The 27,729-nt window shown below is 54.8% G+C and overlaps 1 protein-coding gene across 9 annotated transcripts in view; it reads left to right on the forward strand.

Moving 5' to 3' along the window:
• PKNOX2 (PBX/knotted 1 homeobox 2) overlaps nucleotides 1–27,072 on the forward strand; it is a 309,668-nt gene extending 282,596 nt beyond the window's left edge. For 6 of the 9 annotated variants that reach the window (XM_080650408.1, XM_080650409.1, XM_080650412.1 and 3 more), the window contains 6 exons: nucleotides 4,317–4,446; nucleotides 4,801–4,898; nucleotides 5,538–5,657; nucleotides 22,820–22,896; nucleotides 23,804–23,982; nucleotides 24,882–27,072. In XM_080650408.1, coding sequence (XP_080506534.1) covers nucleotides 4,317–4,446; nucleotides 4,801–4,898; nucleotides 5,538–5,657; nucleotides 22,820–22,896; nucleotides 23,804–23,982; nucleotides 24,882–25,108 — 831 coding nt within the window. In that variant the 3' untranslated portion in view covers nucleotides 25,109–27,072. The remainder of the gene's footprint in view (nucleotides 1–4,316; nucleotides 4,447–4,800; nucleotides 4,899–5,537; nucleotides 5,658–22,819; nucleotides 22,897–23,803; nucleotides 23,983–24,881) is intronic. The other 3 variants (XR_013959564.1, XM_080650413.1, XM_080650414.1) reach the window with 3 other exon arrangements.
• The last annotated feature ends 657 nt before the right edge of the window (nucleotides 27,073–27,729 follow it).

Consider the following 27,729-nt stretch of genomic DNA (forward strand, 5'->3'; position numbering starts at 1 on the left):
CTTGAAGATGTCCCAGAGGCTCCTTACACTATCTTCATATTTTTGGATTCTTTTTTCTTTTTGCTCTTCTGGTTGGGTGTTTTTTGCTTCCTCATATTTCAAATCGTTGATTTGATTCTTAGAATCCTCTACTCTGCTGTTGAATCCCTGTATATTATTCTTTATTTCAGTCAGTGTATGCTTAATTTCTGACTGGTCCTTTTCCATTTTTTTGGAGGTTTCTAGGAGATTCTTCAGTAACCTTATAACCGTGGTTTTGAACTCAATATCTAGTAGTTTGCTTTCTTCCATTTCTTTCCTTTGTGACATGTTTCTTTGTCTCTGCATTTTGGCTGCTTCCCCGTGTTTGTTTCTATGTATTGGGTAGAGCTGCTATGTCTCCTTGAGTTGGTAGAGTGGCCTTGTGTAGTAGGTGTCCTATAGGGCCCAGTGGCTCAGCCTCCCCAATCACCTGAGGTGGACACTCTAGGTGCACCCCTTTGTGGGCTGTGAGCACAGTCTTGTTGTAGTTGAGATTTGATTGCTGTTGGTGTCACTGGGGGGAATTGACCTCCAGGCCAATTGGCTGTGGGGACCAGCTGCAACTACAGTGGGAGAGCTGCTGTGCAAGAGACACCCCTATGGATCAGGACTTGCTTTGATGGGGCTTTGGTGCTGAATCTGCCCCTGAGGTGTCACCTATGGATGTGTAGAGTTGTAATCTGGTATGATCTGACACTGACCACTGAGTACACTGGCTCTTGGGTCTCCAGGGAGATGCAAAGTCAGCCACTGCCTGGGGGCACCCAGCAGGAGCTACAGAGAGATCTGCAGATTCCTCCTCTTTGTATCAGGTTTGGAAGTGCCCAGATGAGGCCCAGCTGTGAAGCAAAGCACGCTGGTGCTGGTGCCGGGTCTTGGGCCTTTTATTGATACGTTTGGGGCTCCCTGACCCAGCTGCAACCTGTTTTGAGAGATTTTAGCCTGAGCAGGGATAGGCCATTTATATGCAAAAGCTGCTGCTCACAGGTTGGGTGGGGTTGTAAATTGGATGAGGTGGGGTCTCAGGGAATTACCAGGGCGGGGCCAACAGAAATGGCTGCCAGTCCTACAACCACAGAGGTCTCAGCATAGGAACAATGATCCCTGCAAGCACCGCCGTCTGGGAGTAAGCTGTCCCCGAGTTCCTGCCCAGATGCCAGACAGTCCAGTTCCTCCTGGTATGTGTCTGTGTTCCCCAAAGCCTCACCCTGGTGCCAGCCTTTTAAGAGGAACAGCTGAGTCTCCAGCATCCTCTGTGTCACTGAGCCCCAGTCCTCACTGGTTTTTACAGCCCGTAGTTCTTACTGCCCGTAGGGACTTCTTTTCCCAGCTCTGGGACCCTGGGCTAGGGGTCTGGTGTGGGGCTGGGCCCCCTTGCTCCTCCAGCCTCAGAAACGATCTCCCTCCTGATTAAAAAAGCAGCACACGTTGGTGCCGGACCAGCCCATTCCGCGTCTCCACACCTCCTACCGGTCTCAGTGTGCTTTCTTCTTTCCTTCTCTAGTTGTAGGACTTCCATTCAGGCAGCTTTCCAGTGGTTCTGGATGATGATAGTTCTGTATTTTAGTTGTAATTTTGATGTGGTTGTGGGAGGTGGCGAGTACAGGCGTTTACTACACCGCCATCTTCCTTGTCTGATGGACTATGTGGCTTTTAAGGGCCCTTCCAGTTTCTAAGCTTCTGCAAGTCAGACTCGGTGTTTGACTTGAACTGCATCTGAGGGAAGGCCAAGCGTTCTGCTCTAACAGTACACCTCCCTGGCTGGGAGGTGCTCCCAGAGTCCCAGAAAGGGGAAGGTCGGGCAAGAGCTGCCCTCCCCTTCCAAGGTCACCGCAGAGGTGAGCCAAGGCCCTGCCAAGCCTGGTGGGTGGGGGAGGGGGAGTGACTCCAGTTCCCCAGGTGCTGCTCCTCTGGGCCAGGCACAGGCCGGAGGGTGGACACGCAGCTCTGAAGGAGATGCGGGGGAGGGGGGGCGCCTGATGGGCTGACCCGTGAGATTCATACATCAGTGCTGACCACCCCTTCCTGAGAGGCTCTGGATTTCCTGGTGCCAGGGTCTGAGAAGCAACCCCTGGGCCTCCCATACTCCTCCTGGGTCTGTTGCTGCAGGCAGGCAGTTATTGGCCAAGGTTTCCTCCAAACACACGTCTCTTCCCTTCCACACTCTGTCTAGACCTGTGGTCGGCAAAGTGCGACTCGCGAGCCACATGCGGCTCTTTGGCCCCTTGAGTGTGGCTCTTCCACAAAATACCACGGCCTGGGCGAGTCTATTTTGAAGAAGTGGCGTTAGAAGAAGTTTACGTTTAAAAAATTTGGCTCTCAAAAGAAATTTCGATCGTTGTACTGTTGATATTTGGCTCTGTTGACTAATGAATTTGCCTACCACTGGTCTAGACTGTCCCTGGAGGCTGGGGGCCCAAGCTTCTGTCAGTCCTAAAACAAAAGCTAGGAAGCTGGGGTCTTCTTTTCTCCCCAATTTGGTCTTTTTTTTCTTGATGGTTTACCTGAGTCCTTGAAGCACATGCCTTAGGAATCCAGCTGTGAGCAGGGAATCCAGCTGCTGGCAGCCAGTGGGCATCTGGTTCTGTAACCGGATAATCAAGGGGTCTGGGCTCCCTGTCACTACTTGAGTTAATGAAGCAGAGACAGGGTTGAATCATATATGAGCATTTATTCCAATAATGCCAGCAGTATGGGAGAGCAGTAGGTCATCCACAAAGATCTGCCCTGCCTCTTCCCATAAGCCAACTGCTTATATTGGGTAGAAGGACAAAGATTACAGGCATGGGGAAGTAGGCATAGGATAATCATGCAGGCTGGGGGTGGGGGAGGTCACAGAGGGCGGGCACCCCGGAACCAGATTACAGGCAATAGGGGCTGGGGTTGTAAAGAGCGGGTGCCTCCCGGACCTGATTGTTTCAGCCACGAGGTTGTAAATCTTTCCGTAATGACAGGCAGTTCTAGGGAAAGGAGGATGGACTGCATTCCGATGTTAGCTCCCATGTCCCAGGGTATATAACTCCCAGCCAGGTTAGATTGTGCTTTCTCTAATCAGAACAGAACTATCATGGTTAACAGAGCATGTTTAATATTTCTTATTTTATTTCTTATAACTAATAGCTAGTCCCCAGTATTACATTTCTGCCCCTAACAGTTCAAGCCCTGTTTTCAGATGAGGAGCTGTGGTCAGAGGAGCTGAGACCGAGGCAGGTCTTCATGGCTCCTTCGCCACACCTCATTCGCTGCCTGTCTCACCTTCTCCAAATAAAGCCTGGAGACCCCACCTCTCACACACCAACTCCTTCCTCACAAACTCCCCGAGAACCCAGCCACCAGGCAGGGAGGGCTCGCTGCCCCTGTGCAGCCTGCAGCCCAGTCTCCTTCCCCTCTGGCCGCAGTCCCTCAACACTTCCTTGTTCAGCTGGTAAATGGCAATGAGGGGAGCAGGGAGCCAGAAAAAAATGCTCTTTTTAGCTGCTTTGCCTACTGCAGAAGCTAACTTCCAGAATCGTCCACTGGGAACATGGGGCAGGCAGGGTGACAACGTGGGGGAAAGGGACCCTGCTTGCAGTGGGAGTCTGTGGGACTGAGGAAGAGGAAGGAATCCATGGAATGTGCGTACTGTTGAGGCTCCTAAGAGATGCCCTTAGGACATGGGTAATGAAGGGGCTAGGGTGGCTGTTTTTTATTATTCTCTGACAAGTAGCTGCTAGGAGCCAGGCACTGAACTGGGTGCTAAGGATACAAAGATAAAACTGCAGAGGCCGCTTGGTGTGTGGCCTTGGTGTAGTAAGTGCTGGGATTTAGGTGCGCCCGGAGGTGTGGGGGAGGGGCACGTGGCGCCAGCTGACCCAGTGTGAAGGATGACTGGTGCCTCAAAGCTGCTTTCCCATCCCCGCTGCACATTAGAGCCACCTGGGAGCTTTTAAAACCCAAGCCCAGGCCACACCTCTGAACAAGTAGATCAGAATCTCTGGGTCTGGAACCCAGGCATCAATGGTGGGCACTCCAAAGGGAGGCCAAGTGGGGAACACGAGTTCATGGTCATTTATGTCTCAGGTTTGCAGGGGAGTGAGATGGCTAACTGGGTGACTTGTTGGTTGGTTGTTTTTTATATTGAGCCTTCTTATTCAATCTTTCTAGAAGCCCTGAGAATTACCTTTCCAATTTGGGTGTGGGTGGAAACAGGAAGGAGGGAGGAGGGCAAGCAGGAGGGGGAGGGGAGAGGAAGAATTGGGCTGTGGCATCTAAGCTCTTAGCAACATTGTCACGAACCACACCTCCCTTACTGCCAGGACCTCCTGCAGAATTCTCCCAATTCCATGTCTGGAGTCTCCAATAACCCCCAGGGGATTGTGGTCCCAGCCTCAGCACTCCAGCAGAGCAGCATCGCCATGACAACTGTCAACTCACAAGTGGTGTCAGGTTAGTGCAGGGGACTGTGGGGACACCCCTGGGAAGAGAAAAGGTGGCCCCAAGGGGACTGCCGGGGTGAGGGGCAGGGCATTGCACAAGTGCCCCTGGAAATGGGAGAGGGGCTCCCCTCTGAGTTTCTTAGCTAAAGAGTTCTGTAATTTATAGATGGTTAGCACCAAGACTTCATTGTATGGTTTGGAACAAATGTGGGTCAAAGTCTCATGAGCCCCTCAGAAACCAAGCAAGGCTATCGTCCTTTCCCCAGTACGTGCCCCCATCCTGCCCCTTCCCACAGGGGCTGAGTACCTCCAGAGCAGAAAGTGCCCCCATGACAGGGGACACAAAAACTGGTTGTCTCCTCAGGTGGAGCCTTATACCAGCCAGTTACCATGGTAACCTCCCAGGGTCAGGTGGTGACCCAAGCAATCCCCCAGGGAGCCATCCAGATCCAGAACACACAGGTGAGTGTGTGTCCCAGTGTGTGCACGTTTGCATGGGTGTGGGGGAGGGCAACCAAGGTCACTTACCATCTGGTAGGCACCTCACACAAGTTACTCATTTACTCTCCATTATTCTCCTAAGAGGTAACATCACCCCCACTTTCCAGTTAAGAAGCTGGGTGCTGGAGAGGTTTTATCAACTCCTGCGATTTTGCTGCCTCCCCGTTACATCGAAGGCTCCTGTTTCTGGTCTCCACTTGGAGCCGCGCTGGAGCTCAGTGAGCAGAGAGGCCCGGGGCGACCTCTCTGAGCCTCAGAGTTCTTATCCACCCAGCAAGTACGCACAGCCCTACAACCTACAGGCTGCTGTGAGGGCTCACCATGGTAACAGACAGGAATTCACTTGGCAAACTGTAAACTCTTCCAGAAAGGCTAACTATTGGATGGTTTGTGATTTCCTCTGTCTCTTCTCTCACCCCTTCTCTACTCTCCCTCCTTCTCCGTTCTTTGAGGTGAAGGGAAAGGTGACCTCCCAGGGCCCTAAAGTGAGTTGGGAAGGGGGCTGGCAACAAGAGCCTGCCATCACCACCATGGCAACAGGTCCCTAGCTGCCAGTCTGCCAGGCTGCTGATGCTGACTTTTTCTCCACGTGCCCTGAAGGTTAACCTTGACCTCACTTCCCTCCTGGACAATGAGGATAAGAAGTCCAAGAACAAACGAGGAGTCTTGCCCAAGCACGCCACCAATATCATGCGTTCTTGGCTCTTCCAGCATCTCATGGTGAGTGTGTGTGCACTGGGGTGTGTGGGCGCAGCGGCACTCCCAGGTCCACAGAGGGTGTGGCCTCAGAGAGAGGCTCTCTGATTGGGTATCATCTTCCAGACGCAGGTCAGAGGGAAGCTCCCACAAGAGCTCAAGCTGGGAGACTATCCCTAGTGCTTGCAGCTGCTGTCTCAGGAAAAGGGCAACATCAGAGGGTGTGGGACAGACATATTCTGACTTAAGTACTGGGAGTGTTCGGAACTGTTTCTTGAACAGAATGAGATTGTGTGGGGCCAGGGCTGAGCTTCCTGGTCCAGAACCCTCCTCCCAGGCAGCATGCTCACCCTGCCCTTCTCTTAAGGAGGAAATGTTCATTCTCTGCTCTCTGGGTCCCGGAGTCCCCACTGCTGGGGAAGCTGAGGTGTGTGACCCCCTCCTGCTTGGAGCCCCAGCTGAGGCACAGTGCATGGGGCCGTGGTTGAGCCCATAGGCTCTGGAGGGGCACGGGCTGAAATCCCGGCTTCCTCTTGTGTCCAGCTCAGCTCTGTGATGCAGAGCAGAGGCTTTCATAAGCCTCATGTCCACTTTCGTGAAATGGAGACAGAGCCTTGGGGTTAACAGTGTGTTTGTAAAGTGCCCACTGTGTGCACCGGGATGGAGCTGTGTGCTTGCAGGGCTCGTTGTAATAGCGGCTTCGGCTGACTGTCAGGAATTACCTCGATGACCTTAGCCCCTAGCAGCATCCCAGAGCCGTCGAGACAAAGATCAGTGACTGTCTGGGCTGAATGTGTGTGAGAGAGAGAGAAAGAGAAAGAGAATCTATGTCTGTCCAGGGTGTGGAGGTGGAGTCTGTGAACATGGATGGGCTCCCAGCAGCCTGGAAGCGTGGCCTGGCAGGACATATAGACACACAGATACAGGACAAACAGCAAAGTTGGGACTAGCTAGAACTATAGACATAATCTGGCCTGTGAAGTGTGGGAAGAACCAGGAGTAAGAAAGCTCTTTCTCAATCAAATGGATTATGGGAATCAGTCAGTCCATCCATCAAGGCACAGTTCTTCATTGAAGTGGGAGGGCCTCCAAAGCCATGAGTCTGGGCCTGGCAGTGGCTCTCAGATGCAGGGCCCCAAGGACCTGCCTCAGAAGGGGGAGAACTGCCCTGGGAGCTCACTGTGGGGCCAGGGCTTGGCATCTCCCCACACATCCTCCTTGCCCCCCTCCAGAGACTTGGGGCCCCCAGACATTTGCTGAGGGAATATAGTCTGAAAACACCCCCAGGGAACAAACAGTAACCTACTTTGGAGAGAAGTGGGTGGACAGCTGAGAATTAAGGTGAGAAAAGGTTGGAACGACTCCCAGGACCAGGGCCACGGCCAGCACAGGCCTCCCGGGAGCAGCCCTGATAGGAGCTGGAGCTCATGGCGATGGCGGGACGCAAGGTCGGCCTGCCCTGGTGTCGCACTGCCAGAGGCTCTCTGCAGCCTTGTGCTGTGGGAGGTAGGACTGCAGGGCCCAGGGTGTGGTAGAAGCTCACTGGCCAAACCTGAGCTCAGATCTAGGCCTCAGCTCTCGCTGTCACCTGGCCACACCCACCTCGGTGCAGATGAAGATGAAGCAGTGGACGGACGTATTGCTGAGACCCTAGCGCACTGTGGTGCTTAATGATGTCAGTTCCCCTTCTCTCCTTCCTCACTTCCCACCCCCATGCATTTTGAATACTGTTGTGAACATACCTATAAACTCACTTCTGAGGGGGAGAAAAGGCAGGTGTACTAGGGAGAAGAGGCTGCAAGGTGATTTCCCTGCACAGAGCCCATTCATCCAGGCCAGCACCCCTCAGGGACTCCCATCACCCACTGTGGGCGCCTCCTCAGCCACCTGCCACTTCCCGTGGGCAGCTCATGAGACTGGAGGGCCATCCTCTGAGTCCCTCCTGGCTGGGCCTCCCCTCTGACCTCAGTCCTTGTCCTACCCTCTCGCCCCTCCCTGCTGAGCCTCCTCTTTAGCTCCCGGTCTTTTCTTTCCACTTCCACCAGATGGGATAGCAGAGGAAGGTCAAGGTGGAAAGAGAGAGGGTGCTCTGCACACAAAGCCGAAGGGAGGAGGAACCAGGGGGGCTCCCTAAAAGGGACCTGGGACAGTGGAAGGACTTGTTGAAAAGCATGAGTAAGCTTTTTCTGCCCACACCCTTCCACACCCTGGACCCTCTCCAGCGCAGAGTGCACACAAGCGCAGGTGCTATTAATAAAGCACTTAACCCTGGCAAAGTCCTCCCCCGTTAATGCCTTCCTCGCAGCAGCCATCGGCAAAGGACAAGGGAGTGACCGCTGGGCCTTTTGGAGGAGGGGAGGAGTTCAGCCTGTGGGGAAACGGCAGAACACAGCTGTCCTCACAGGCCGAGGCTGGCCCACGGATCAGCCTGGATACCCAGATGCAGGTGGGCCCACACCCCAACAGTAGCTCAGGAGAGAGGCTGTAAGATGCTTGGTAATGGGGCACAGTGGCAAGAAGACAGGCTATGCAGCCAGGCAGACAGGGTGTAAACTGAGGCTTCCCACTAGCTGTGCCATCACTCTGGGTCTATTTCTCTGAAAAAGGAAGATAATACCCCTTTTCTACGGCTATGACAGTTAAATGAGATAACATACATTTATGTGCAATGCCTGACACATAGTCACGCTTAAGAAATGATAGTTCCCTCTCAACTTGCTAGAACAGTGAACAGGTTTTTGAGGCAAAGGCCCCGTATTTTGCGAATCAATTAGAGTCAGGTAGCTGACCTGTGTCTGATCTGTAACACCTGCTGAGTTCACCATCCGGTGATCCTAAGAAAAGACAGACTAATGCTGCTACTTGCCTGTCCTGTGTGGACCTGTGTGTCAGTCTCTGTGTCTTAGGTCTCTGGCTCGGTAGTAAATGCTCTGGAACAGGGAGTGGATATTACTCCTCTTCTGCGGCCCGAAGGCGCTGACTCCCACAGTGTCCTGCTCCCCAGAAGGGCTTGGGGAAATGTAGGTTCTACACAGTCAGCTTGTTCTTTCTTCTCAGTGTGCAGGGGCCGCTGTGCGTTTGCAAGGGCGGGGATGTCCTGAGGCTGTCCCCAAACACATCTGATCACTAAGTCTCTGTTTTCTCTGTTGCTTTGGAGAACAGCCCTGAGACTGGTTCTGGTGAGATGCAGATCAGTTTTAGGAAAGAGGGTAGAAAAGGGCAAAAAGTCAATATAGGGATGTTCTCATTCTAGTGCAGTGGGGACCACAAATAGGTCAATTGGTTCATTGGAGACGCTGGTTAAAGAAAGAAATAACCACTGAAAAGACACATTTTTACTTTAGTTTAAAATATATACATTTATTTATTTTAAAAGACATACATATATGTTATATGGAACCAAGATCTTTTTCTAATTAAAATTTGTCATTTTACTTGCATGAACCTCTCCTATAATATAATATCTACCGTATAAATTCCATCTTTATTTAAAATGGAATAAGAATTTTGACATTTGGGAAGTAGTCTAGCTGCCGGATCTTCCTAGATTTTTATTGTGTACTAGAGGCCCGGTGCATGAAATTTGTGCATGGGGGGGGGGGGGGGCGGGGAGGGATGTGTCCCTCAGCCCAGCCTGCACCCTCTCCAATCTGGGATTCCTCCCACAATCCAAGACTGCTGGTTCCCAACTGCCCGCCTGCCTGCCTTTCTGATTGCTCCTAACCGCTTCTGCCTGCCAGCCTGATCACCCCCTAACCACTCCCCTGCCAGCCTGATTGATGCCTAGCTGCTCCCCTGCCAGCCTGTTTGCCCCTAACTGCCCTCCCCTGCAGGCCTGATCACCCCTAACTGCCCTCTCCTGCAGGCCTGGTCACCCCTAACTGCCCTCCCCAGCAGGCCTGGTCCCCCCCAACTGCTCTCCCTTGCAGGCCTGGGTCCCCCCCAACTGCCCTTCCCTGCAGGCCCGGTCACCCCCAACTTCCCTTCTCTGCTGGCCTGGTCACCCCTAACTTCCCTCCCCTGCAGGCTTGATCACCCCCAACTGCCCTCCCTTGCAGGCCTGGTCCCTCCCAACTGCCCTCCCCTGCTGGCCATCTTGTGTCCACATGGGGGCAGCCATCTTGTGTGTTGGAGTGATGGTCAATTTGCATATTACTCTTTTATTATATAGGATAGAGGCCTGGTGCATGGGTGGGGGCCAGCTGGTTTGCCCTGAAGGGTGTCCCGGATCAGGGTGAGGGTTCCCTTGGGGCGTGGGGCGGCCTGGGCGAGGGGCCTGTGGTGGTTTGCAGGTTGGCCACGCCCCCAGGGATCTGGGATTTATTTACCTTCTATAATTGAAACTTTGTAGCCTTGAGCAGAGCTGCTTGCTCCGTGGCCGCAGCCATTTTTGTTGGGATTTATTTATCTTCTATAATTGAAACTTTGTAGCCTTGAGCAGAGGCCAAGGCAGGCCAGGGCTGCAGAAGGTTGGCTTCCTCCATTGCCGGGGGCAACTCAAGTTTCCTGCTCTCTCCAGCTCCGTGACTGCTGCCATTTTTGTTGGGATTTATTTGTCTTCTATAATTGAAACTTTGTAGCCTTGAGTGGAGGCCTGGGCCTGCCAGGGTGTGTGGAAAGGTTGGCTTCCTCCATTACCGGGGAAACGCAAGCCTCCTGCTCACTCTGTGGCCACAGACATCTTGGTTGGGTTAATTTGCAAACTCGCTCCTGATTGGCTGGTGTGCGTAGCTTGTGGGTGTAGTGGAGTGATTGCTAATTTGCATATTACTCTTTTATTATATAGGATTCCAGTTTCTTAACATCTGCCTCACTGCACCTTACTGTGTGGTATTTTTAATCGAATTTGAGTCATGCGTCTTTACAGAGCATTCCATTTAGGGTTTTCTGGGTGTGTGTGTTGTTTTTTTCTTAGTAACAGTAACTCCTTTTTGCACTCATATTTCATTGATTTGCAGAATGGTTGATTACATTGCATGGTTACACTAGCACCGTGGTCGGCAAACTGCGGCTTGCAAGCCACATGCGGCTCTTTGGCCCCTTGAGTGTGGCTCTTCCACAAAATCCCACGGCCTGGGCGAGTCTATTTTGAAGAAGTGGCGTTAGAAGCAGTTTAAGTTTAAAAAATTTGGCTCTCCAAAGAAATTTCAATCGTACTGTTGATATTTGGCTCTGTTGACTAATGAGTTTGCCGACCACTGCCCTAGCACATGTAACTGGCACAAACCAATTTCGTACAAACGCCGCTGACTTCTTGATAAGCAGATAAATTCGCCAATGAACTTCCTGCAAAGTAGCCTGTGTATCTCGACCATTCAGGGCAGCGTGGGCAGCAGTCCTGCTGTCTGCAGCAGACATGGGGGTCTTGTACAATCTGAAACTTGGCTAACGGAGATCGGGTCTCAAAACCTCTATAGCAAATGCTGGTTCCCTGCTGTCTTCTTTCTCAGGCGGAAGTCAGGACTCTTTTACCCCTTTTGTCCTGTGTCGCTTCTTGTTGTGGCCACTGTTCCGTGGCATTAGCAGCTACAGAAATGTATCCCGATGATAGGAGGCTCCTGGGATGGAGACTATGCCCTGGCCTTTTTGCTGTTAGGCTGGTGTCATCCATTAGCTGCTGCACTGCTGGTCCCTGAAGCATCCAGTGATATTTCTTGCTATTGCATTTTGCCTGGAAGAGGCTAGACTCCTGCTGGAAGCAGTGGTTCCCTAGAAACCCAGAGCGGGTGAGAAATCCAGCAGAGGGCTCACTCTGTTGGGGGCGGGGGGTGGCCTACACTTCCTCCCCAGCTTCTGGCCTGTCCCCCACTCCGGATCCCAGCCTCCCCCTGCCCTGCCAGGTGATTCCGCTCATTTCCATCCAAAATATGGCTGTTTTCTGGGTTGTAGCCCCCCCTACCCCAAGCACATGAGCGCTTTACAGAATATTCTGTGTGGGAAGAGGGGGAAGCCAGCCCCAGCAGGCCCCCCACCCATCGAAGGAGCTGCCCGGCATTGACCACGGCAGTGCACCAGACCTCTGCTAGCATCTTCACGCATCATCACAGGATCCACCCAGCCCCGCAGGAGGTGGGCACCACTATTATCCACATTTTACAAATAATGAAACTAGTCTCAAGGCAGGTACCACATGCCCCACGGCCCCGCAGGATTTGAACCCAGGTCTGTGTAACTCGAGGCTCTGCTTTCTTGCCCACTGGGCTATACAGCTTCTACCGTGACCCAGGAACCCAAGGCATCTCTGGGCTCCCAGCAGGTGAAGCAGGGGGACCCCAGATTTCAGCTGAAGCACAAAACCCGGTCCTGGGAGAGGTGTGGAGTTTTATATGCCCCGCCCTAGTTCCAGGTCCCGCGAGGCTGCCCTGTAGTCCCTTCCTGTCTTCTGCCTTCCCATCCATCACATTCGCAAGCCTGGTCAGCACCCAGCCAGGGCCACAGTCTACTCTGCTGGCTGCCGTCCACCCCACATCTTCTGGGGGGCGGCTCTCCATTGGCCGCGCTGAGCCGAGGCCTGACCCCAGACCCCCCTGAGCCCTCTGTCATCACAAGAGCCGAGGGCAGGAAAAGCACCAGGAGGCTTCCCTGTGTGATTCTTTTATTGAAATATAATTCACACGCCATAAAACCCACACTTTTACACCGCACCCTTCAGAGCTTTGTGGTGTACTTACAGGCTTGTGTCATCATCCCCACTATCTAATCCAGAATATTTCCTCGTCCCTGAGAGAAATCGGCACCGTTAGCATCACTCCCCAGCCCCTAGAAACCAGAAGTGCACTTTCTGTCTCTATGGGTCGGCCTGTTTCGGATATCCCACATGTACAGAATCCTGTAATTGGGGTATTTTGTGACAGTTCTGTCCCTTAGCATGATGTTTTCACGGCTCCCTCGTCTTGTGGTACATGTCAGTGCTTCATTCCATGTTACAGCTGATCCGTGCACTCTAGTTTGAACAGCTTGTTCATCCACCCATCAGCTGATGGACAGTGGCTCTGAGTAACGCTGCTCAGTGTGAGCACTCAGATCTGCCCAGGATTCTGAGCCCGTCCCAGTCTTAGGGACTCTGACAGACGCCCAGCTCCCTCGCCCACCGCGCCAGAGCCCCACGAGCTGGGCTCACCCCTGAGGGGAATCGGGGCTGCTGCATGCCCAGTACAGCCTGGGCCCTGCACGTGGGCTCCTGGTCACAGAGGTGCGAGGAGGTGGACTCTAGCAGCTGCCTCTGCACCGTGGTGTTGCCTTCAGTCATTCAGCAGACATGCTTCACGTGGCTGCCACCTTCACTATGCCTCGCGTCGCATTAAGTTCTAAGGGAATTATACCTTTATCTCCGTCGGGGACCCACTTACAGCATCCGTCAGTCAGTCTCTTACAAACAAAAATAGTGCGGTGGGAGGAGAGGACCTGGTACCTGGAGGCAGGATCTGGAGTTGAGTTTCACTGCCCCATCCACCTGCCAGGGGCCTGGGCCTCAGTCTCCTCTGCTGTAAAATGGGGTCTCAACCTGCAGCTCGTAGCACTGTTGTGAAGACAGAATGAGATGAGGGTATGAAAGCCTCTGTCCGGATGCCCATTGCTGCAGCTGCCTCCAGTCTCGCTCCAGGACCCCTTCAGCAGCTTGCCTTGGAAAATGCGGAGAGAAATCCTGACACTTCTGGAGAATCTGGGAAGGAAAAAAAAAAGTAAGAAAAGCTTGAAAAGCAAGAAAATGGCTTAAGGAGGCTGAACCGTTCTTGATCCAAAACAGCTTGCCTGCAACTTTTTCCTTTGACATCCTCACACTCTGCTGGCTTGCTATCTAAGGTTTCACTCATCAGAGATCTGTTTAAAATTGTAAAATCCCTTTCCAAAGCAGATGCCTCAGGCGTCCAGGAGGCCATCGCTCATCACAGCTTAGTGTGAGTTAGTCCAAAGCTGCCTTTCTACTCCCACTCAGCTGGGACTGGGACCTTTTACTGGTAGCACAGCCTTTTGAGAAGACAGCCAGAATGGGGTGGCAGAGGAAGGGTTTCTAGCAGTTCTACGCCCAGCCCCACCCGCCCCCCAGGCCCCTGACCTTGCTGAGAACCTGACAAAAGCTTTGTCTGCATCATCACAAATGTAGTTCCAGGGAGTAGACACTGAAGTCCAGAAGCCAGAGGCCTCAGACTCAGAATGCTGATGTCAGAAAACACAGGCCTGGGGCTGGGGGAGGGGGGGCGGGGCCACGCGCAGAAAAGGAGAAGCTGGCAAAGTCTGTGCTGACCCATCTTAGAGCGCCCCCAGGCCTGGCTCTGTCCCCTGAAAGCAGATCTCTTGTCTGTCCTTCCCTCCACCAGAACACCGATCTCTAATCAAACAGGCCTTGGAGGGGAGCCCAGAAAACAGCTGTTTTCAAATTAACATGTTGCCATAGGAAAATGTGATCTAAATCCTAAATAGCATATCTACCCACCAACACCAAAGTTCCAGGTATGGGACGTGATTTCAGCCCTCAGGGGGCTGATCGTTTAATTAGGGGATAAATTATACACATACACCTGTGTGGTCAACCCGTAATCAGGTGCAATTATACAAACACACGTGCTCAAAGGTTGGAGAGTGGAGGAATCCGCAGAGGTGAGATGAGTAGACCATCTGTGCTGTGGACACATCTAGGATGGTGTGTGCAAGGCTGAGCATCAGATTTCAAAAGGTCCTTTGATGAGCTGAGCCCCGAACAGGGCAGCCAGGATGGGGAATGTCTGCTCAGATGACTAACAGGAAGCATGTCATATGACGGAGCGTCCAGGTGCCAGGGGTGATGGGTCTCTGGAAGAGGCTGGCTGGTTGAGGGCAGCATAGAGTCGAGGGCTCTGGAGGCAGAGAGACCTGAGACTGAACACACCTCTATCTTTATTTGCCATGTGACCTTGAACGGGTCAGTTGATTTCGTCTCAGTAAAATGGGGATAATGAGGCCCACCTGTGAAGAAGATATCAGTGATGTGTTAAAAAGCACAGCGCCTGGCAGAGCCGCTGGTGCAGAGCTGGGTGAATGTGGTTAAAGATACAGCGTGGGAACTAGGCTCTTTACCACTTGTGTGACCTGCAGCCAGTCTTGAACACCCTGGGCTCAGTTTTCTCATGGGTAAAATGGGAACAATGATTCCTATTTCATAGGTGCCTGGAGAATCCAATGAGGATTCATGTCCGGTATTTCACTGAGGACTCTGTGAATTCTGTAGTGTTCTAAGTTAGCCAAAACTCTAGGCACGCGGTGAGGAGTGGGACGCCTCTTACAAGGTGAGCGGCCGGCTGTGGGATGTCAGAGGGTCTGTGCTCTCTGGCTGGATGAGCAGGGAGGCGGGCTTGAGTTTAACAGAAACTCACAGGCCTTCAGAGCAGAGGCTGAATGATCTCGGCAAAGCCCGGCTCCCCTGCCGTGGTTGGGATGGCGCACACATCCAGGCTGCTTGCAGCTGGACATCAGCCAGGGACTCTGTGCCCCAGACTCCACCACGCCACCCCTGGGGAGTCGGAGGCTAAATACGACACTACCCCTGCACACCTGTACTTTATTGTGGGTGCACTGCTGAAAGTCTGGTGGGAAGTAACCCCGCCCTGGGGGAGGGCTGGCCTCGGGCCTCGGCATGTGCAGCACGGAGACAGTAGTTAACAGGATTTGGTGGAGGAGCTGGGGTGTGGGCTGCCTGCGCCTGGAAGGGGGCTAGGATTCAGGGTTGGGAGGGAAGAGGAGGAGGGGGAATCATTTGGATTCTAATTACTCCTGACAGATCATCAGTGTCCCTGACTGGCCAAAGGGACCGAGCCATCCTCCCAGTTGAGAGATGACGGCGTCTTGTCCCCTTATTCTCTTCTGTGCAGCCTGGGGAACCCGTGGCACCTCGGCCTGGGCTGTGACTGGTGCCTCTCCGAGCAGAGCAGCTCAGGCACCCGCACCCGTGGCGCTTGGGTGGGAGGTACCCCTGGAGACTGAGAGTGAGGCCCGCTGGGCTCCTGCTGCCTTCCTCTTTCAGTGCAAGGGGAGCATTAGGTCTTGGATTTCTGCCTGGGACACATCAGGACGTAGAGAGAACAGACCCTGGAAGCTGCCCTCCGGCTCCCCAGGAAGGATGGAGTGCAAAGGCATGCCCTAGGGCAGCCGCAGTCCAGGGTATGTGCCACAGTGGCCACTGTCGCAGCAGCAAGTCCCAAGGAAGGAGATAAGATCGGGGTCTCCATCAAAGACCAGGTCAGGTTGTCAAAGGCCGGTCAGTCGCAGGGTTGGATGGAGCTGAGCTGAAAAGACGGGTGTGGGAGACTGGCTTGCGTTGAGCCCCAGAACACTCCACAGGAGCCTGCAGCTCAGATACCCCCCTGAAAAACATGGCCAGGGGATATTTCCAACCTCAAAGCACCCCCAAGAAGCCTGAGACCCAGGTTAGGAGGAAATGCCCCCATTATATGACCCAGGTTAGAAACACCCCATCATGTGACCCAGGTTAGGAGGAAATGCTCCCATCATGTAACCCAGGTTAGGAGGAAATGCCCCCATAATGTAACCCAGGTTAGAAGGAAACTCTCCCATCATGTGCACAGGGGCTGGTGCGGTCCAGCAACCAGGAAGGGACACCGTGTGCCGAAGGGTTGCTGGGGCTCTCGGCACCTGTCCGGAAAATGACCTGCGGCCTTTACAGAGATGGAGCCACGTGCCCCAGCAGCAGGCTTATCTTCTTGTTATTTATGTAACAAACACTCGTAGAGTGTGCCGGACAGCATCCTACCCACCTTCCAAATATTAACTCATTTCATCTTTACTACAGCCCATAGGTAGGTGGAATTCTTCCCCCATTTTACGGGCGAGCAAAGAGTAAGGAGCCCAAGGCCTCAAGCTGGTGAGAGACCAGGATGCAAAGCCGGCAGGCGGGCCCTGAGTCCATGTTCTCACCTGTTTCTCCCTGCTAACTCCCAGACACCTCCCGAGAGCTGAGCAGTGTGCCCCAATCCAACAGACTCCTATGTACCCTCTCCCCCACAAATACTCATGAAACAACCCAGCGGGAGTAGCATTACCAAGTCAGCCCGCGGGACTCTGGGTGGGATCCTGGCCGGGCTCCCCACCCTCTCCCACCACCTCACACCACAGATACACAAGGGAATGGTGACAAGTGCCAGTGACGCCTTAGGTCCCTACCAGTCACTCAGCAGAGACAGCGAACACTTAACCTGGCCAGGCATGTTCCCCGCTGAGGAGGTGGGGTGGAAAGGAAAGAGTGGTCCCTTTTCTCAAACACTTGCAGCCTGTCTCACTGGGCGACAGACACTAAACAAACCATCCTATGGGATGCTGAGCAGGGCGGGCGCTCGGAGCTCCTGGGAGGGGCATCAGGATGAGCCGAGAGGTTGGGAGCGAATTAAGAAGAAACCATCTTGCCTTAGGGTGAAGGATGGTTGAAATAGCGCCCAGAGGGAGGAGAGCAGCTTTGAGATTACAGGAGGGTGAAGGAGGGGAAGATGGTAGATTTTTACAAGGGAAAACTAGACAGCAATGAAAATGGACAGCTATAGTTACACAAAAATACCAAAAATGAGTCTCACGGCTACACTGTGGAGTGAAAGATACAGGCTATATGACTCATTTATAGGGTCCAAAAACCAAACCATAATGTGTAAGGATGTAACATGGACACTAAAACCATAAAGAAAAGCAAGGAAGCCAGTACCATAAAAACCAGGTTATCGTTGGGGGTCGTGATGGGGCGGGGGGGGGCGGGGAGGGTGGTGCGAAGGGGGCTCCGGGTGCTGACAGTACCCTATGTTTTGACCTGGGTGGTGGTCACATGGGTGTTTGTGATGATACGTGAAGCTACTTCTTTGTGCTTTTGTTTGTGCTCAGGTCAGGGGAGAGGAGTAACAAAGAGCCCATGAAAGGAAGCTGCTGGGGCAGCTGCAGGAAGGAGGTACCCCTTGTGCTTCTCACGTTCTAAAGGCTGTTTTGTCCATGTAGCACCTCTGAACCAGGGCGCACCTGCTGTTGATGATGAAACGAGGGATGTTTCGGGGCCTCGCCATCCTGCTGCCCCCTCTGGTTGGCCTCTGAACCTCCTAGAGCCGTGGTCGGCAAACCGTGGCTTGCGAGCCACATGCGGCTCTTTGGCCCCTTGAGTGTGGCTCTTCCACAAAATACCTCGGCCTGGGCGAGTCTATTTTGAAGAAGTGGCGTTAGAAGTTTAAGTTTAAAAAATGTGGCTCTCCAAAGAAATTTCAATCGTTGCACTGTTGATATTTGGCTCTGTTGACTAATGAGTTTGCCGACCACTGTCCTAGAGCAATGTGGAGCTGACAGCATGGGCCTCAGGCCTCGCCCACAGGGATCAGTGAGGGTGCAGCTGGCCCTGGGCAACGCCGGGTCCGGGGAATGGAAAGGGAATGGGCTATGCAGTCATTCCCTTTCAGTGAGGCCAGCGTTCCATGTCCTACTCCACCGGCAGCTCAGGGCCGAGGACACGATGGAGGCTCCTTCCTGGGCTGTGTCCCGTGGTAACCTGGCCGGCCTTGTGCTTATCGGCATGGGCTAGGGCAGGGGTGGGCAAACTTTTTGACTCGAGGGCCACAATGGGTTCTTAAACTGGACCGGAGGGCCGGAACAAAAGCATGGATAGAGTGTTTGTGTGAACTAATATAAATTCAAAGTAAAGGAGCGGAGGGGAGAGCAAGAGAACCCTCCACTCTTTCGGCTCCGCGGGCCGGATAGAACAGCCGAATGGGCCGGATCCGGCCCGCGGGCCGTAGTTTGCCCACGGCTGGGCTAGGGTGTGGGAGGACAATCTCGGGGGGCTCTCGGTGACAGCAGCGGCCTGGCCCCTCTCCACCAGCCCTGGCCAAGCCTCCGTCCGACCCAGGCAGAACCCAAACTGAGAGACTCCTCAGCTTCAGCTGAGCCCGGAGACTGGCTATGGGCTGCGAAGAGAGGTGTCAGGGACCATCTGGGTTAGATTCCCAAGGGCGTTCCTGATGGCAACTGGTGCCACCAGCACCTCCCCATGTCACTCCTCCTCTGGAGACTAAACACTGATCGAGGGCAGGATGTCTGGGAGGGGTCATCCACTGTATGCAGTGAGCCAATGGAGGGCGCACCTTCACCGGCATAGTGCATGGAACCACCCCCCAAAGTCTTATTTTCTGTTTACACGGAGGAAACTAAGACATCAAACAAGCAATCGCCAAGGTCGCACCGCTGATGAGTGGTGGGCAGGACTGACCTCTCCAGGGGCCATCCCGAGCCACAGGGCAGCACTCCTAGTCATGCGTGGCCCCACGCGGGCCCGGGTAGGGCGGGAGCGGAGATCTGTCCTTTTCCAGCTCGTCTGCGCCTTTTTCAAGGAGGAATTATCTACTTCCAGGGGCCACTGCCTGTGCCTCCCTCCCAGGTTCCCCCAGGTAACCCCGAGACCAGCCACATGGCGAGGTGGCCCCCAGTCTCCCTGGATTCCTGCCCTGTCCTTGGCCCTGAGTCCTTCCAGTTGTGCTAAAAGTAGCATGGCCAGGTCCAGGTCTGCTCGGGGCCAGGCTATTTTGACTGTGACCTCAGGAACCATCTGGTCTGAGGCGGGTAGAAGCTGGACGGCTCCCATGAGCTGTCAGATGTGGCGCCAGGAATGTTCCAGCACACACACCTGTCCCCCAAGCTGCACCAGCTGCTGCCCCCTACCCCATGGCCTCCATCACGTGCCCCTGAGATCTTGGTTCCTGGAGAGAGGGGCACTGGGACCTGCACTCTCCCAGGACGAGGTTAACATCCTCATCCACAGAGAACACCAGCCGACTTCCGTGACGCTCCACTTGGTCCTCTCCATGTAGCGGGAGTGTGTTCGTCTGTGGGTTTATGACATCCACGCACACGGAGGCCACACCAGAAGCCCCTTAGAGACAGCAAACACTACTTCCGTGGGGGCTGAGAGATCTCCTCTGGGGGTCCTTACAGTGGGAGAGATTCGCATCTGGCTGGCTTACAGGAGACCTAGTGCAGGGCTCCCGCCCCGAGGGCCCACCCCCTCCTTCACTGGGAGGGCCGGGTCCTTCTTCAGAGTCCACGGCAGGCCCACCTCCGGAGGGAGCCCTCCCGACCAATCAGCTCCCACCACCTCCGAGTGGACTTACACCTGCCCTTTAATAAAGGGGTTTTCCTTTTGCCCAGCGCCCTCCCCTCTCAGCTCCGAGCTCTTCATGGCAGGCATCTTTCACTAGTGGACGCCCAGGCGGCGGCTTCCCCGCACCTGTAGGTGGTGAACAGGCGCGGCCCGCGAGGCCGGCTCACTCATCTGTTCGATACACAGCACTGAACATCTACTCTGCCTGCTGCTGGTCTGGACACTGGAGCACAGTATCTAATAAGACTGGGTCCTGCCTAGGGTCCTTCCCGGATTGTCAGGGAGTGGCCTGTGCAGTCATTCACCTGCAGTGAGGCCAGCTTTGCCCCAGGGGATTGGGAATGACCTCCCCCAGGATTCCATCCACGACAGGTCTTCGCTCATGCAGGGAACGTGGGGGAAAGAGCATCCAGAGAAGGGAACAGCGTGTGCAAAGGCATGGAGGCATGGAAGGGCCTCGTGGGCCCAAGAAAGCTAAAAAAAAAAGCTTTGCTGTGTTCTCAGACTGGCTGGCCATGGGCAGCTTGGCTCCTTGGTGAGGGGGACGGGAGCCCCAGGGAGCAGGGAGCAGGGTGTGGGCCCCACCCCTTCCCCCAGAAGGTGTGGGCGCACAGAGCCCCTGCTGCTCTGCCTCTTGTGGCTGCAGTCTCTCCTCCCAGCCTCCAATCAGGGGGAGACTGGCTCCTTGACACTGAGGTGCTTTCCTTCTGTTAGAATCCTAACATTGCACGAGTCACGAGTCCCGCTGCCCCGGCGTGGCAGGCGGGTCAGAGGTGTGAATTAAACAACGCAGGGTTCTGATGACTTGGGCCAGGGGTGCGGAGGCCCACAGAGCCGCTTGCTTCCTTTGTCACCGATAATGAGGGCGCTCCCGAGGCTGCTGATCATAAACTCATCCCTTAGAGACCTTCAAGCACCTTGCTGACATCATCCAATAATAACAGCATGAGAGCTCCTCTACTGAGCGTGTGCTTTACAAGTATAATTTCATTTACTCGTTAGATGGCTTTATAAGTGGCATGCCTGCGCTCACAGCTAGTCAAAGCCGGGATTTGGGTCCCAGTCTTTGGGGCTTTGGGAAGCCCAAACACCCCCTCAACCTTAAGGAACGATCCTGGCCTGAGGATGCTGGCCGGCTTCGCCCTCTGCACCAGGAGCCCCCCGATCGCCTCTGGCTTCCAGGGCAAGGCTCTGACCCACTCAGATACTCACCGTACCTTTATGCCAGGTGCCCGGTGCACAGGCCTGAAGAGACACATAGACCCAGCTATCATGTGGCTCTCCACCCGGGGAGCTGGAAGGACCCCTTCCCACCGCCCCTCAAAACTCCCATTGTTTAGCGAGACCTGTTCAGCCTCCCCCAGCCTCTGGCCGACACCCTCTCTCCTTAGCTTCAATGGTGCCCATTTCCCAAACCACAGCACCCGTGGCTTCCGCTCAACTGTCATTGGTGTGTCGTCTGCATGTGGAAGATGAGTTAATAAGACAAGGTCTCTGCCACAGTCTGAGAGACACACATGGTCGGGGCATGGGCTGGAGAGCTCCAGGGATGGCACAGACACTGCACCCCTTCCTCTCTCTCTCTCCCCCACCAAGCCACCCACTCGACCTTGTCAAATGGCATCATGAGTGATGGGAGGGAAACTGGACTCAACTCAGAACGGATGAGTAGCAAACCGCAGGGAACACAGCGCAGGGCGCACGGGAGAAGCCGTTCAGTGCTTGGCCTGCAGGGTGGGACGGCGGCACAGAATGGCCTGCCTTACACAGTCTGGGTGTGGTGCTTAGTAAACGAAAGTAAGTGCGTGAAGCCTTTACAGGCTATGACATATTATACGAGCAGTGATGTCGCTCTATCTCCTGCTTCCTAGGATGCCTAGCGTGAATCGGCGCACAGTGGGTATACAGTACATACCAGCTAACTTACATGGAGTTGGAATCACCCCATTTACCACCTCCTGACAGTCCTGTGGCTTTCGATGCCACTGTGTGTCTCCACACTGGCAATGCCTGCCCTGCCGCTGGGGGTGGGGAAGAGGACCAGGTGTGGAGGGTGTAGAGTGCCTTGGAGGCTATTCTCCTATCTAATAAAGAGGGAATATGCTAATTAACCATCACTCCGTCACAAAGATGGCTACACCCACAGCTGAGGCCAAGTTCCCATAAGCAGCCTTAACGAGCAATCAGCAGGGACCTGAGGCTATGCCCTCCCCCACCCGGCGGGGCTTGACGGGGGACCTCAAGGTGCACCCCCAGTGCTGGGTTGGGGGAACTCAGGCCGCGCCCCCCGCCCAGCGGGGCTTGACAGGGGACCTGAGGCTGCGCACCCCTGCCTGGTGGGGCTTGACGGGGGACCTCAGGCCATGCCCCCCACCCAGCAGGGCTTGACGGGATCTCAGGCCATGTCCCACACCTGGCAGGGCTTGACAGGGGACCTCAAAGCACGCCCCCCACCCTGGTCTGGGCTGGGGGACCTCAGGCCACACCCCCCATCCTGGTGCCAGGCCAGGGGACCTGAGGCTACGTCCCCTGCCCAGTGGGACTTGACAAGGGTGGGAATGGCCAGGTCTGAATCTAGCCCAATGGCGGGGTGGGTGGCCAGGTCTGGATCTCACGCGATTTTGAGGCGAATGTGGGTGGGCGGGGACTTGACTCTGGGTCCCGTGGTGTGCCCCAGACTCTGACAGGAGCAAGGTTTTCATATACATTTTACTAATTTTCTTTAATCTCTGACACTTCTATTATAGAGAAAGGGCAAATAGCAATATTAAATTATTTCCTCTAATTAATCCCCTTTTAATGTGCACGAATTTCGTGCACCGGGCCACCAGTTAACATATATAATGGTCCCATTATGGGGGTTTGAGGGCGGGGCCCCTCATTGTGGAGCCAAAGACATGGGGCAGCCACTATCCAAGCCATAACCCCATTCTTTTGGGAAATAAACATTACACTTTCTCCAGTTTGGGCTTCCAAACCACAAGCCCAGGATAGTGTCTGTGACATGGGCACAGTCCCTAAGGGGGCCAGGCCACCACATGCCCACACCTCACTAGCCTTTCACCTCTCATTTCAGCATCCCTACCCCACGGAGGATGAGAAAAGGCAGATCGCGGCCCAGACAAACCTCACCCTCTTGCAAGTCAATAACTGGTGAGTTAGCATCGTCCACCCACCGGCTCTCAGATGCACAGGCCACTTGCTTGGCAAGGGAATGCACAGCCTGGAGGAGAGACTAGAATGCCTAGTCCTGCCTCAGTAGCAGCCACCACGCCAGTCCCCCCATTTGGACTGGAAGCAGAAAGCCAGGATCAGCAGAAGCCCCGATCGCTTCATTTGCGGCTTCTTAGCGCCCTCTGCTGGAAACTGTGCCAGGAACATCACTGGATAGGAAACCCAGCCCCAGCTGCACTGCAGACACCAGTGCCTGCAGCCAAGGACTGCAGGGGCCACCAGTGGTCACCTGGTCTACCCCCACATGTGAGCTTAACGCAAACTACAGCCTTCTCCAAAGCAGTGGTGGGAAGGAGGAGGAAGCGTCGGCCGTTCTGACCGCACAGGGGCCTCAGTTTCCCCTTCTCTGTGTCCAGCTGGGCTGTCAGAAATCTGAGGTGGGGGGAGGGTCTGGCTGGGTGGGAGTACACATAGGAGTTGGGCTCCCTGATCTGAGCCCTCGGCCCTCGGAGAGAAGTCAGAGGTTAGTGCCTTTGACTAAGGGGGCTCTCCCGTCCTCTGTTCAACCCCAACGGGTCTGAGGAAAGATTTCTGACCCTCACGCATCCGTCCCATGCTGCCTGTGGTTACCAAGCGACTCCGTGAGTCCTCGGGGCCCAGGGCCTTTTCCCAGCTGGGCTTTCACCCCCAATCAGACCCCAGTCTGTTCTGTACAGTGGATCAGCGGCTGGGTCTGAAAGCAGCTTAGCCCTCTCTGCTCTTTCTCACACTCTCTCTCTCTCTCTCTCTCACACACACACACACACACACACACACACGCATGTGCACGCACACCCCACCTCCATGCAGGTGTGACTAACCAGGTCTCCACCTTCACCCCGGGCAGGTTCATCAATGCCCGGAGGCGCATCCTGCAGCCCATGCTTGATGCCAGCAACCCAGACCCTGCCCCTAAAGCCAAGAAGATCAAGTCCCAGCACCGGCCCACCCAAAGATTCTGGCCCAACTCTATCGCCGCGGGGGTGCTGCAGCAGCAGGGCGGCGCCCCAGGGACAAACCCCGACGGTAAGGACTGGGGCTGGGCTGGCGGGCGGGACAGCTATGCAAAGATCCACGCGCTGAACATCTGCTCTTCACAGTCAGCCCGCCCTGACCCCTACCGAAGTGTGTGGACAAACCGGAAAGGAGGAGGATTTTGCATTATTTTAACAGGCCAAGACCAATCTCAAGAGGCCAGGGGGCCAGTGGTCATCGGAGCCCATGACTGCTCCACGGAGCCCCCTCCTCACTCCCACACCCGCCAACGTTGCTTAGAGCCAGTGCCGTCTGTAAATACGGGAGAGGCAGCCGCTCATGCACGGAGGCGAGAGGGGCTTTGTTTCCCAGCTCCTCCATCACACTCCACAGACACTGTTTTAACTGCCGGTTGCCTGGTGCATAATGAATAATTCAATGAGCCAGACATTTATAGCTCAGCACAGGCTAGCTAGCTCCGTGGGGGAGGAGCGGAGGTGTGCATGTGTGCATCCCTTCCTGCGTGTGTACTTCCCTACCTGCGTGTGCGCATGCACTTACGTGGCCACATGGCGGTTCCTGAACTGTCTCATGAGGGATGGCGGGAAAAGCAGATTGTGAGCTGGGTCAACCACAGGGAGAATTCCAGCTCTCTCGTGCCTGACCGTGTCACCTCCAGCTAATGCCTTCACTGTTTGAGACTCAGCTTCCTCCTCTTTAGAAGGGATAATACCTGCCCTGCAGAAGTGTTAGCAAGTCACAAGTATTTCACATGTTTCCATAGAAGAGGCTCAGGAAAGGTAGCTCAGGGTGCTGCTGCTTGGGAGGGGCAGGTGGGGGCTGTCGCAGGGGCTTCATGCCAGCAATTGCCAGCTCACCACCCCTGAGCCGGCCCACTGAACCCTCCGACACGGAGGTCCCTGGCCTGACCCTCCCCTCCTCTCTCGCAGGCTCCATCAGCTTGGACAACCTGCAGTCCCTGTCCTCAGACAATGCTACCATGGCCATGCAGCAGGCCATGATGGCCGCACACGATGACTCATTGGATGGGACGGAAGAAGAGGAGGAGGATGAGATGGAAGAGGAAGAGGAAGAGGAACTGGAGGAGGAGGCTGACGAGCTTCAAACGACGAATGTCAGTGACCTGGGCTTGGAACACAGTGACTCCCTGGAGTAGTTGGCAGCCCAGATGGCACTGATCACCAAGCAGGAGAGGAGTGTCGTCAGGGGGTTTCAGGGTGGGGGGGAAGGGGACATGGGCAGGCAGCACCGAGGAAGTTGGGCCCTCGCTTCCCAGAATCAGTAGCTTGACAAAATGCAGAGGAGACACCTGCTCCTTCCCAACCACCGAGCTTCTATGACACCCAGCCCTGCTTCCCTGGAACTGCGGAGGACTCTGGTGGGGCCGGCCCAGCAGCCCTACGGAAAGGCAGGAGTGAGATCTGGATCCATCGAACCCCCGAGGACCGATGGCACCCGACGGGAGGACTTGACGGTTTACAGCCCTGCCCTGAGGCAGAGCAGTGCTGTTCGCAGAGAGAGGCTCTGCCGGGACAGAGTAGGAGGAAAGGCAAATACGCTGGGGCTCCGGTCCCACCCCCTGCGAGACATTCAAGGGCAGGAGGGAGCAACAGACGCCCAGTGGCTGGAGGAGGGGGAGGGGCTGAGGCATCACATCTTGCAGATCAGAGTGCGACCTGGATTCCCAGGGCTCCAGCCAGTTCTTCCCAGGCCCCATCTCTGGGCTCAGGCAACATGGACTTAGGAGAGGGAAAGAGCCACCAGAGCCCCTCTCTCTCTCTCCCTCTCTCCCTTTCTCCCCCACTCCCTCCCTCCCTCTCTCTCCTTCCCTCCCTCTCTCCCTGTGAAAAGAGTGGTAAGCTGGGCTCAAACTGCAGGAGATGTAGAGGGGTCCCTTCACCTGGGTCTTCAGGACCCAAGGAGGTGGCAGAAGCTGAGCTAGGAGGCGCATCAAGGTGACTTTGGGAGTGACGGCTGTTCCTAGGTGTTCACAGAACTCGGCTCCTGTGACGACAGGACAATGGTGTCTCATCCCAGATGTGCCAGCTCAGACGGAGCTCCGCAGCCGCTCCACCCCCCACAGACCATCAGAGAGGGTGGAACCAGGTTAGCTGGGACCTCTCCACCCTCCAGGCCCCACGCTGACGCTCTGCTCCAGGCCGGCTTCATCAGCCTCCTTCCTCTCCTTCCTTTTATCCTTCAGAGGAACAGTGGAGAGCAGCATTCAGCCCAGCGAGAAGCCAGGGGTCGGAGAAGGTGCTACATCCCTCCTCCAGTCAATTTCCAAAGTGTGGGGGAGGGCACCCAAGAGCCAAGTGGTGCCCCCCCACCCGCCTCACTAGCCTGCACACCACCTGACACACAGCACTGGGGGAACTGGGGCTCCCGCAGGAGGAGGCTCTCCATCTGCCCTGACACACCCTCCCACCCCAACTTCCAGTCCCCATGATTGGCACCCCTCCTCCCACTCCCACCCCAATGGCTGTGAAGACAGGACCGACCACACGTGTGTTTCCCATTCGATTTAATTTAGTGGACTTGCAGCTTCATTTGTCACTTGTGCATTGGCCGTCTCCCTCAGTGGCAGGACGTGAGTGGCCACCTGGCTCAACTCGAGGGGACCCTCAGGACCCTCTGGGGACTTCCCCTCCCCCACCTCATTGGGGTGGAGCAAAAGGATGGTCGCTTTCCTGAGGTCTCCCTAAAATGAATGTATTTCTCCCCCAAAAGAGCAGATATTTAATGTTTTACTGGGGATTTTTGAGAAACAAATAACCTTATTTATAATCTTGGTGATTCGATCATTTTTTACTCCCTTTTGATGCCACAGGTAGAAGAAAGTCTAGCTTTTTTGGCAATGTGCAGTGGGATAAAATACATTTCTTTTTCTGGTTCGTTTATCTTGTTAACACATAAACACACAAACTCACACACATGCACACACACCCACTTACCACTTTGGACAGGCACCCAGCCCAGCACAGGCACACTGCACACACGTGCCCACACACCCTCCTCCCAGCCCCTCCACCTGCCTAATGTTATGCAACCTCCTTCTGATGTATCCACCAAACCAGTACTGAATGTGGCTGAGAAGTTTCCAGTAAATCTTATTACCTACCGAGTTCTGCGTGTTCTCTTTTTCTGTGGTCAGTGGGACTGGCCCAGAGCGAACGGGAGGCCTCGGCACACCCTTCGTTGAACCGACTGCCTCCGTGGAAGGTGACAGGCAGAGGGCTCTCTGGTGACCTCGGTTTCCGTCCTGGGGAGGGGACAGCCAAGTTTGGGCACCCACATGTGTCCAAGACAGAGCGATGAGGGCGAGCAGACAGGAGAAAGCTCTGCATGGCACTCCTGACAGTTTCCCACAGAGTGGAGAGCGTGGCTGTCTCTTCCACCAAATTCCACCTCCTTCGAAAGGCCTTTGCTTCTCCCACCTCCATCCTGGGCTCGGAGGGTTCTCATCATTGAAGCTGGTGCCACCACGGCCTCCCCAGCCCTCACATGCCCACCTTGCCCTATCCCAGAGAAGTCTTGACTGCCACATTCACCTTTATATTGATTGATTTCAGAGAGGAAGGGAGAGGAGAGAGACATAGAAACATCAATGATGAGAATCATTGATTGGCGGCCTCCTGCACGCCCCGCACTGGGGATCCAGCCTGCAACCGGGGCATGTGCCCTGACCAGGAATGGAACTGTGACCTCCTGGTTCATAGGTCGATACTCTTAACACAGCCACACCGGCTGGGCTTGACTGCCACATTCAATCCCAAA

Source organism: Plecotus auritus (assembly GCF_963455305.1).
Source record: "Plecotus auritus genome assembly, chromosome: 13".
NCBI classification, from domain to species: Eukaryota; Metazoa; Chordata; class Mammalia; order Chiroptera; family Vespertilionidae; genus Plecotus; species Plecotus auritus.